At 49.0% G+C, this 11,707-nt stretch overlaps 1 protein-coding gene across 1 annotated transcript in view; it reads right to left on the reverse strand.

Annotated features, from left to right (window-relative positions):
- Positions 1 to 11,707, reverse strand: part of LOC144176045 (venom metalloproteinase antarease-like TtrivMP_A) — a 258,958-nt gene that overhangs the window by 37,727 nt on the left and 209,524 nt on the right. Inside the window, exon 12 of the mRNA XM_077705165.1 lies at positions 3,240 to 3,390. Coding sequence (XP_077561291.1) covers positions 3,240 to 3,390 — 151 coding nt within the window. The remainder of the gene's footprint in view (positions 1 to 3,239; positions 3,391 to 11,707) is intronic.

Here is an 11,707-nt window from a genome sequence, read left to right on the forward strand (position 1 = left end):
ACCAGCTGCCCGATGAGCTGACGAAATCACGGCGCCTCCGCCGCCAACGATCGGGTCGTTCGTTCTCGAGAGCAGAAGCTCCGCCCTCCGGCCCTCCGATTGGAGCGGCGAGCTGGGCGAGCCGGCGAAAAACGCCGGCAGTGCGGTAGCGGCAAACACAAACTCGTGACGTGTTTGGATGTTGTTTATTTACACAATATCCTCGGGATGTCAATTTGGCGTGGTCCTTTGCTGGCTGCTCGGTTGCGTTTCGCACACTTTAAAATTGATTTTAAATATGCTCTAGGCTGTATTCGCTGCTGATATTTTGCAGATTATGTATATGTGTTCCCACCAATCTATCTCCGAAGTTATCTTGCCTTCAAAATTTTGTGTCAGTGCCCCTTTAAGCGACAAGTATTACGCCAGAACATATAGCCCAAATGGGCCCTACTCTTTTTGTGGCGGCGTTTTTCTGCCCTGGAGTTTTAACATATCCGTTGTGGACAAATGGTAACATAAAATGTGATTTGTTTTTTCGTGTAAGGCGCTGTGCATGTGCCTTTTTCATCTGTATAGTTAGAGAATCATAAAGACTATTCCAGAGAACCACTTAGGAGTGACAACGAAGAAACATGCGTTTTTTGCGCTTTATAAATGTGTTTAGCTTCGTAACGGCTGCTCGGTTGCCCAATTACATCATAAGGGTTGCATGGTTATCACATATGGGAGATATTAAAAACTTACGCCCTTTATATTTACGCCATTTTTAGCATTTAACCTGAAGGTGCCTTACTACGCGCGGCCCCTTACTCCTGAGGCAAACAACTTGCACATACGAGCTATATACAAGATATATGCGTGTGTGTAGTATCTTATAGCGGTTTCCGGGAAATAAAGTTGGCTAAAACAAGGATGTCGCGAAAACCGATTTAGAGGGAGTGGGCGATGATGGTGGAGCAGACAGACATGCAAGGGCTGCGTGTTTTAAGGAGAGCCACGTACAATTGGTGGGGCGTCCTTTTCTCAACAGGCAAGGCAACATTATAAACTCCTCCTCCTACGCTATATCAAAGCTTGTTTCTGAGTGAGTTGAGACCTACTTAAGAAAAAAGAGGTTTGGAGAAAAACGGACGAGGACGAAGAAGACAAGATACAACAGGTACAGGGCCCAGAATCTGTCGTATCTTGTCTTCTTCGTCCTCGTCTGTTTAGCGCCGCACCTCTTTTTAGATGCGGAGCATCTCTTGCTCGGGGGGATTTCACGTGTCCGTGCCCCGTCCGCAGCGCCTCTGATGATGATTATGGTAGAATGCCCCTAGGGATTGGACAACCAAAAAATTCAGAGCCCTTCCACACCGTGAAGAGGGATGGCCAGAAAAGCTGCAGTGCCGAGCTTCAGCGTGAGGCTTGACAAGCCAAGGGATGCACGAAGCAAAACACGTTTGTTTGTAATTTGGGATTGAGCATTGTTCCTGGCTATTAACTGAAAGCGCAGTCCTGTCCAGTCACTGCTCCTCGCGCATGCTCAGCACGGCTCTTCCCGAGCCACGTGAAACGGCTATCAAGCGGCTGCGACGCAGCGTCAGACTTGGCTACTGCGCAATTGAGGCGCACACCTGGGCACGCGCCGGCGCCAGTGCGTCTGCCGCGGCAATCCAACACAATCCACTTTATTCCAATCCAAATCCAAGCCAAGCCAAGCCAATCCAATCTATCGAATCCAATCCAATTCAATGCCCCTCGCGCTTGCTCAGAACGGCCCTTCATGGCACGCGCGAAATTGCTCAACCTCGGCCAGTGTAGCTTACGCTACAAAACACACAGAAATCGTGGGTAGAAATTTGTTATAGCGTAGGTATGGTAATCACGGCGCATGCTTTATGAAGGCCTAAGGACCTGTTTAATTTTGTATGATTTTTTTCATGCCCCCGGGGGTGCGGCGCGCAGTTTTACGATTCCGGAGATTTGAGTGGGCTCCGCAACGTGGCGCTACGCTCGCTAGCGATTCCTGTCTACATCGCTCTAAGACCGGAGACGATCTGCTGGTTCCTAGCCATTTACAGCTTGGTTGTAAAAAGCTATCACGAGATAGCTTCGCGTTCAACCACCGTCGTCATGTTCCCGTAGGGGAACCGCTGAAGAAGAAGGAGAAGAAGACAAAGCTAAGAAGAGGAGGGCGTGTACGTTGGTCTCAGCCGGTGCACCAACGTCAACAACCTTTACATCACCAACGCTTAGATGCGAAGCATCTCTTGCTCGGGGGCATGTCACTTGTCCGTGCCCCGTCCGCAGCGCCTCTGATGATGATTGTGGCAGGATGCCCCTAGGGATTTGCCAACCAAAGAATCCATCACGAGATAGCTTCGCGTTCAACCACCGTCGTCATCTTCCTGTAGGGGAACCGCTGAAGAAGAAGAAGGAGAAGACAATGCTGCGAAGGGGAGGGCGTGTACGTTGCTCTGAGCCCGTGCACCAACGTCAACAACCTTTACCTCACCAACGCTGATGGAGACTACCGATTCTACCACAGAGACGACTACATCAACAAGAACATGATGGACGAGTTTCGGCGCCTCGAGAACCACCGCCTACTGACCGTCACACAGCACTACTTGCGTGCCTTTGCCACCGGTGTGGACCCGTACACGGAATTCCCTCTGGCGCTACTAAATACCGGATCACGCATCATAACGGCTACACAATGGAACCACACGGAACCCCCATGATGCTTCGCATCCTCAACAGGGTTCCCCGTGGGAAGATGGTGTAAGTTTTTTTCCATGCTAGCATTGTGCTGGACATTGCATTGACAAGTTTCTGAACTCAGAAAACTTTCCAGCTAATAATAAATCCTGGATACTGATGCAGCCACACAGCAAAGAATTTGTTGTATCAGATAATTTGCACAATGACAAAAGAATATGCCTTGGCTTACGAAGTTCGAGCAATTCGCAAAACAAGAAACTCAACCTCCTGTGCCTCTCCACAGCACACATTGACTACGCTAGGCAAACTAAAATGTGGCGCACTCGCCACTGGCATTACCAGTGCAACCAGGGCAGCACTGAGGAAAGCTGGAGGTAAAATAAAAATTCCTCAGCTTGCGTTAGTGGGTCAAGGATACACTTATACAAGGATACACTAATAAACAGATCGCTCAACTCGTCACAGAATTCTGAAGCTAGCGTTAATACACGAACAAGTGCATCTAACGCTTCCAAAGTACTCCTGCGAACGAGGGGGCAAACAATACTCACGGGGCTGAAGTGAGTTTCCCTAAGCGTCGGGAAAGCAAGTTTGCACTGGTAATCTCGTGTATAGATCATTCCGGGAAAATACTTGGTAAATCGTCTCCTCGATATTTTTCTTCGCGTGATAACTTCCAGAAGGCAAGCTCCATGTTGTGTACTGCGTAAAAAAGAATGCATTAAGCATTGCTATGAGTTGACCCTGTAAAAGCGGAACATGATACAGGCCAGCACATGCAACGTTTGCTGCGGCATTTGCAGTGATATCGTCAAAATAGTACAAGACATACCGTTGAACACATCAAGAAAAGAAATGGCTGTACTAAAGGCTGTACTAAAAATAAGGCTATACTAAAATAAATGACAAACGTGTCAAACATCACTCGGAAAGTGCAGTAAAGTCCAGAAACAGTCACCCTCGTGGTTGTAAATAGAAACGGTTGATGAAACTGCCCGGAAGTAATACCGTCACAACGCTATTTTTCTCAGCATTTTGAAATAATTACACTAGCACAACGTATCTATGTACTAGTACTAGTACAACATGCACAACGTGTCGCGTAATTACTGCGGCGTACGTCATACGAAACCTTTATGCCCCTTGCTAAAGTATGCAACTCGGTGGACTTAAAAGCAGTATAGCACGGGTTGTTTGAGTGGGTCCCTCTCCGAACGAACTCGCAAACCTGCACAAACTCTTGACTCTATTGCGATCCCTATTGCGATCACCATGAACAGGCCCATTTTTTGCAGGTTCCATGAACTGGCCCACTTATTGACTCTACTGAGAAGGACCAGCATTTGTTTGTTTGCTCTTACCCTCCCTCCCCGTTCCTTTCGTCCATCGTGCCCAGTGGTGATCCTTTTCTCATAAAGGTTCTCCGTTTCTTCTCTCTCACGTGCTGGAGCCTTTCCGCGCCATTTTAAACGCGTCGTTTGTTTCTTCCGCGGCCACTTTTCTTTTGCTTACTATCGTAAAAAACAAGCCAACGAGCATTCCTAACTTAATCAACGTGCCAGTTAAGTACATATATTTTGCCTCAAACGTACCGGCAGTTTTCTTTTTTTATGCGGTAAATAATGCGGACGTGTATGACCACATGCATGAGCACATGAATGAGGTCACGCCAGTGTTGCCAGGGGTTCTAAAGGATCTGCCCGTATAACCCTCTCTTTGAAGTATTCTCTCAACTCTTGTCCAGAAAGTTGATTCGAGGGGCAAAGAGTTATCTTTTCGAGCCCCCGTTTGGCCGCGTAACGACGCCTGACTGCGGTGGGTGGATACGGTGACTGCAAACTAGCTACGGCGACAAGCCGGGCCCATAAAGTTCTCTGCACTTGAAAAAATATCGAGCGCACGTGAGCTTGCGCCTCGTGAGGAGCGCCCTGCGTCATCCACGCGTACGGCACATGAGAAGCTCCCGCCTTCGTCGCCGTGTAGCTACCCGCACGCCGAAGACGACGACGACGAATCTGTCAAGCCATCATCACCAGCTGACGTGTCCCTTGCTCGAACGTCTCTGCAAGGCGTTCGCTTCCTACGCGGGGTTTTGGCCAGCTTTAGGTGATTTTGTCACCTCTTTCCTTTTGTGACCTGCTTTGTTTCAGGTTGTAGTGAGGGTGGGCGCTATTGCGCCGCATGGCGACTAACTCTCCTGGCCGGGGGCCTTCCCCCTGGTCGGCCAGTCTTATACCGCAGGAGCTCCCTTTGCAGGCTTTCCTCCGCAATGGGGTTACCGACATCCCTGTGGCTCTTGTGCCCACGAATGGGGGCGCAATACGGCACAACAATCCCGGGAAAATGCAAAGCGCCCTTCGTTCTGCTACGGAGCGTTTCCAGAAAATCACCAGCGTGCGTCCCTTCGGGAAAGGAGGCGTTGTGATCCGATCGCCTGACCAAGAGTGCGTGCAGGACTTGCTGCAGTGTTCAACCTTTGCCTCTTTCCCGGTGAGCCCATTTGTGCCTGCCCATCTTGCATGTTCGAAGGGCATCATTCGCGGAGTTGACCCAGAAATGTCAGTGTCAGATATGCTGGAGGAATTCGCTTCGGCTGGTGTCATTGCTGTGCATCGCTGTAGCCGAGTAGAGAACGATGTCCGCTATCCGACCGAGTCAGTCATCGCCACCTTCGCTGGTGTGTCTGTCCCTGGGGAGTTAAAAGCGTGGCCCGTAATCTTCAAGGTTGAGCCGCTTTCCCCTCGTCCACTACAGTGCCGAAAGTGTTGGCGATTCGGCCACAGTGTCGGGGGTTGTAAGTCGTCTGCTCGTTGTTGCACTTGTGGAGGCGATCACCCTCCTGCTCCATGCCAGACAGATGAAGAAACTTGCTGCCTATGTGGAAACTCACACCGTGCGGACTACTCCAACTGTCCAGTTCGAGCACAAGAGGTGAAGATCCTTGAGGTCATTGAAAAGCGCCGGTGCTCACGGAGTGAGGCGATGGCTGTAGTCAAAGATAGATCGTCAGGCTATGCCTCAGTTGTGGCACGTGGCTCCGCTACTGTGGACGCATCTCTTGTTGATGTGATCGCGTCAGCAATCGAAAAAAGTCAGTCAAAGATGATGGATCGCTACCTGCATGCTATGGCAGAACTCCTAACAGCTCACACGGCACACATCACAGAGTCTGTGTCCGCGTTGCGTGGCGTAGCTGTGCAAACAGATTCCGCTTGTGGTTTTAATACTAAGGCTGTTGGGTCACTCAATCAACTACCTTTGGATGAGACTGACCCCGCTCACTCTTCAAGCCGTTTCAGCCAACCGTCACCATCCACTTCTGCTTCTTCCAACCCTTCGTCTCAGTCCCAATGCGAAGGTACTTCTCTTCCCTCCAAAATGGTAGCTGGCCTGCCCCCCGGTCGTCCGGCCTCGATGGTTCGTCATGCATCCAAAGCCGCAACTAGCCCGCCTGTTCCTCGCATGGCATCGAACATTCGTCCTGCTAACGAGAATAACGTCGAGTCTGAGAACCACCCAGAAGACATGGAGTATCAATCAATTGTGTATAAAAGAACAGGATCGCCGATTTTGGGTTCACCTGAATCGTGCCCGAAACAAAAGTCTAAGAAAGGTCAAGCGAGTCAAAAAACAGGTTGTATTTTGGAGGCGGCTGTGGCGGCCATCACTTCCCCATAATGTCTCTACGGATACTTCAATGGAATTGTCGTTCAGTCTTTTCAGCGCTAACAGACCTTCACAATATTGTTTCTAAAACCCGACCAGATGTTATTGTACTGGAGGAAACTTGGCTGGCTCCTGGTCGGCCATTTAGATTCCACAACTACCGAACGTTCCGTTTAGACCGTCCAACTAAAGGAGGAGGATTGCTAACTTTAGTATCCCCTCGATTTTGCCATAAAGCCCATCTCTCATTTCAATTTATGTCTGTGGAATCGGAAATTCTGGCAGTGACATTCAATCTTCCAGGTTGCGTTGCATTTTCTATAGTGAATGCGTACTTTCCGAGTGGAGTAACTTCCACCTCTTCACTCGATGCTGCCGTGTCGGCGTGTGAAAAACGAGTTGTTCTTTGTGGGGATTTCAATTCGCACCACGTATCGTGGGGTTTCCGCACAGATTCCTGTGGCAGGCGTCTTTGCGACTGGATGCGGGACAACAATTTGTATTGTTTTAACTCTGGAACTGCGACATTTTTTCGATGGCAGACCAGTTCTGTTCTTGATTTGACATTCTCCACCCCGGGAAATATATCTTCATGGTCTACTTGGGACCAGGCTACAAGTAGTGACCACATCCCAATTGTATATGAGTTTTTATGCCTTCCTACGTCACCGCGAGCACATATAGTTCGGCATATAAATTTTCATCGCGTTCAAAAAGAACTAAAGACAGCACTTAGCTCTATTCCATCGAGAGACGAGGAACTCCGGGCAGCTCAAGTGTTATCAATCCTTTCTGAATCTGTTAAAAAATCCTGCTTTATTGTTTGTTCTCAAAAAGATGGCGGCTCCAGTCCATGGTGGAAGGAGGAATGTGCTCGTGCGTATAGTCAGAGAGAAGCGGCTTGGAAGAACGTTCTTAAAAACCAATGCCCATCCAATTGGACCAGTTACAAGTTTGCAGCTGCAATATTCAAGCGGGTTGTTTCTAAAGCAAAAGGAAATTATAACACCCAAAAGTTCGCCTCTCTATCAAAGTCCAAAAATAGACGCATGTTGCATAGATTCCTCCGTTCAAGAAAGGTTGTACAAGATCAGGATAACGGCAAGTCAATTGTTCAGTCGACGAGTGAGTCTATGGAAACTTTGGAACGTATTGCGCAGGAACTGGAATCTCGTTTTTCTTCTGGGTTGGCCTCTCCTTTTGTGTGCCAGGTTTCGAATGAGGGTTTCACTCCAGTGACAAGGGCGGAATTAGCTGATATTGTTTTGCAGCTGTCTGAGTGTGCTCCAGGATCAGACGGCATTACGGTGGCAACGTTAAAATTTCTGCTTGAGGTGTCTCCTGATGATTTACTAAACATTGTCAACATGTCGTTAAAAAACAGCTGGATACCTTCTGAATGGAAAATCGCTAAGGTAGCACCATTGTTGAAAAACGAAAGTTTGGGTTTCGTCAAAGACAATATTAGGCCGATTTCGTTGACTAGCAACGTGGTAAAGTTGGTTGAAAGGGTATTGCATGGCCGGCTTATGCGGTTTCTGAACAGTAATCGTATTCTAAGCACCGCCCAGATTGGCTTCAGACCTGGAAATTCTATTTGGAAGGACACGTCGACATCGAGAGCCGCATTAAATTAGCTCGCCGACTAAAACATGTAAGTGCGCTGGTAACCCTAGATATAGCAAAGGCTTACGACAGCGTAGAGTACAGCACGTTGATGTCACGCCTTGCATCTAGCGAGATTCCAGGGTACATCCGCTCCTGGATTGGTGAGTTTTTAAAGGGAAGGAAATTCTTTTGTTCCAAGGGCGGCTTATCGACATCCCAGTATCACCAATTTCGTGGAGTTCCTCAGGGATCAGTTCTTTCTCCAGTTATTTTTAACTTACTCCTTAGTTCTATCCCAATACAGAACGGCATATCTACCTATGTGTATGCCGATGATATCGCTTTTTTCTCGGCTGATAGGGACATCCAAGCGTTATATCAGCGACTGCAGGACTATGTGGTTGTCCTGGATATTTGGCTTAGCACGTTACACCTCTCGCTAAATGTCAGTAAATGTGCCGTTATGGTATTTCCCAGCAATAACCCTATATCATTACGTCTAACATACCGGTTGCAATCCATCCCTCAGGTCACGGAAATTAAATATTTGGGTATAATTTATGACGACCACCTCACATGGCGTCCGCATATTTCGCACATTGCTGCCAAAGGTGAAAAAGCTGCGGGAGTGCTGCGTAGGCTATGCAATCATAAATTCGGTATGCGTAGAGACGCCCTGCTAATGATTTATCGTTGCTATGTTCGCCCAGTATTGGAATTTGGTTGCGTGTTATTTTCTGGCTGCGCGACGTACAAACTCCATCCCCTATTTCTTATTGAGAGATTGGCGTTGCGTTTATGTTTAGGGTTGCCAAAGTATGTAGCTAACTCTGTATTGTACCTTGAGGCACGGTTGCCTTCACTTCTGGATCGATTTAAATTGTTAACTGTTGTAACATTTCTAAAACTGTTTGAATCTCCATTATACGAAGCTCAACCCATCTTCCTCTTGAGGCCTGACCTTTTTCGAGGATTTACGTGGCCCCGATTTCAGCGTCCTCAATTGGATTGCGTTCAGGCATGGCTGCAGCCTCTTCGTGCAGATCTTTTTCTACTCCAGTCCTATTCTGATAATTTGTCGCCTGTCGACATAAGCTTGGACAACATTTTTCCTTCGCATGCGAAATTATTGCCGGCCCGATTACTCAATCATTTACTTGAAGATCACTTGGCCACTCTTCATACTGATGTCGTAATTGCCACAGATGCCTCGCAAAGTGATGAGAAGGCTGGGGTAGGAATATATTCTCAGTCTCTAGATTGGTCCTTCTCAATCAGGCTGCCAGACTATACCCCGATCTTTCAGGCAGAATTATTGGCGATAATCTTAGCCCTTAATAAACTACAGCACAGATTTGCGGGGGTGGTTATCCTTTCGGATTCTCTCTCCGTGTGCACTGCTCTAACAAATGATAAAGATTCTTCCATTTTCAGGTCATTCCGTTCATTCATTCCTTACCAGCTGCGCGAGATCCGGTTAGTGTGGGTCCCTGGTCACGCAGGGATAATCTTCAATGAAATGGCAGACCAATTAGCCAATTTGGCTCTTGGGGGTCCTGCCGTCGTGAATTGCCCAATTGACAGTTTTCTTTTGGTGGCGAGGTTCAGGCGCCTTCAAGTTTTACAAAGTAATCGGCAAGATGCCCTTCGTTCATGCTCTGACTATATTCACCTCTCTCACTTATGGAAGCCTAAATTCTGCGAATCTCGTAAATGTGAGGTCGCAATCACAAAATTTCGTTGCAGAATCCCCCCTTTAAATTTTTATCTATACAAAGCTGGTCAGGCGTTATCTCCTCAATGCCCTTTCTGCAATGCCCCTGAAACAATAGAACACTTTCTTTTAAATTGCCGCAGCTTTTCCTCGATGCGACGCACGCACCTTGAATACACGTTTAATCGGCTGAATCTCCCTTTATCTTTAACCGTTATTCTTTCCCTGGGTGCTTCCGTCATAGGATATTGCCACAGAGATGTCGTGATCGCCTTTCATTCCTTTGTTGCGGCGACAGGCCGGATGCCCTGCTAGATAGCTATGCCTTCATTCGCAAGATTTTTTTTTCCTGACAATCCTGTTGAATCCAAAGATTTTTTTTTTCTACTCTCAATGTTTTTTCTCTTACTTCTTTTTTTTTCTCTAAAATAAACCGGGTCACAGCCTAATTATTACTGGCAGCTTCTTGGCCAATCCCCCGCGTGGGTACGCGCCATAACATAAGGAACCAACCAACCAACCAACCTTCCCAAAGCACACGTGGAGACGGCCACCGGGTCAGCTTACTATGACATGGCAGTCTATTTAGGCGAGGACACGCTGCAAGAGGATTGACCCTACCCGGCTGTGCCCTCGGATGACGACGACGAAAGGGATAAAGACGTTTTCTCTCTGTACATACTTTACACTTCCGACTTCCGCGCCGACTAGAAACTTTGTATCACCGATTACGACTCAATGCAGCGCTTACAAAAACTTACCTGTTTCGACTTGGCGCCACCTCGAATCCTTACTGCGATAACTGCGGATCGCCAGAAACCGTGGAACACGTACTGTTAGAGTGCCCCGCTTACATGCTCGCAAGGTGCCGTTTGGAGCAGAAGATCGAACACCTACGCCCAGGACCAATCAGCCTACAAGTGCTCCTTGGCCCCTGGCACACTCCTTCAGCACAACGCAAAGCACTAAAGGCGTTGTTTGAATACCTGGACGAGATCGGCGTCACTGAACTGATTTAAAATACTGAGAACATAACGTTCGTCGAACTGTTCACACAAACTACATGATGCCCTTTTTTTTTTACTTGTTCTCTTCTCTTTCTTCTGCCCTGTATCTATAGGGCCTTTTCTACCCTCCCCTACCCATTCCCCCGCCGAGTAGCATGTCGGTGGTACGATTCCGGCAAAACTCTCGGCTTTCTCCTCTAATAAAGAGCTCTCTCTCTCTCTCTCTTGATGGTCATTGTTTTACAGTGCCGTCATAAACGGCTTTGCACTGCTGGGGTCCGGCTGCTCCTCTCCTGGGAACCGCTGTCAGTTTGGGCAGAAGCTAGGTCGACCCTGTGGGCGCACAAACGGGGTGCGCACGCGCGTTGCCGGCACGCGCGTTCTCGGGGACGATGGCGGTCGCTATCAGCGACTCCCATATCTTTTAAATGCGAATGCATTTCTTAGTCGGGGGTTGTCGTGCGTTGGCCGGCGTGCGCCTAGCAACAGCTGTGGCGCGCCTAGCAACCGGAGCACATGGTAGCTCGGGCTGGAGTAGTGGAGGGCAAGGGGGGAGGAGGAGCGCGCTCGGCGTGTGAGGGCGCTCGCATCGCGGAGCTCGGGTGGAGTAGCGGAGAGTGAGTGGAGAGGAGGAGCGCGCTCGGGCGTGTGAGGGCGCTCGCATCGCGGAGCTCGGCGGAGAGAGCTAGCGCGCGGGGCGGGCGTGTCGATCTGGTCTTTAAGGCACATTCCCACTGGCGATTCACCTCGTCGTGCGACGAAAAGCGACCTCGCAAAGCGACGAGCCGGCCGTCGCTTTTCGTCGCTTTGCGACGGCGGAGCAGATCGCTCTCGGTCCGAATTCCCTCGTCGCGCGACGGCCCCGCAAAACCGGTAAGCCAATCATCAACGAAGCCAAACAAGTCGGGAAGCAGCTGCGCTGAACGTAGTCACATCATTGCTGATCGCAAGTGCGAACACCGCCTCATTGCCTCATCGCGCAATGCGCGTCGTCGCGCGACGAGGCGAATCGCCAGTGGGAATG

Source organism: Haemaphysalis longicornis, unplaced genomic scaffold, assembly GCF_048455015.1.
Source record: "Haemaphysalis longicornis isolate Haplotype H1 unplaced genomic scaffold, Haemaphysalis longicornis Haplotype H1 scaffold_3, whole genome shotgun sequence".
Classification (NCBI taxonomy): domain Eukaryota; kingdom Metazoa; phylum Arthropoda; class Arachnida; order Ixodida; family Ixodidae; genus Haemaphysalis; species Haemaphysalis longicornis.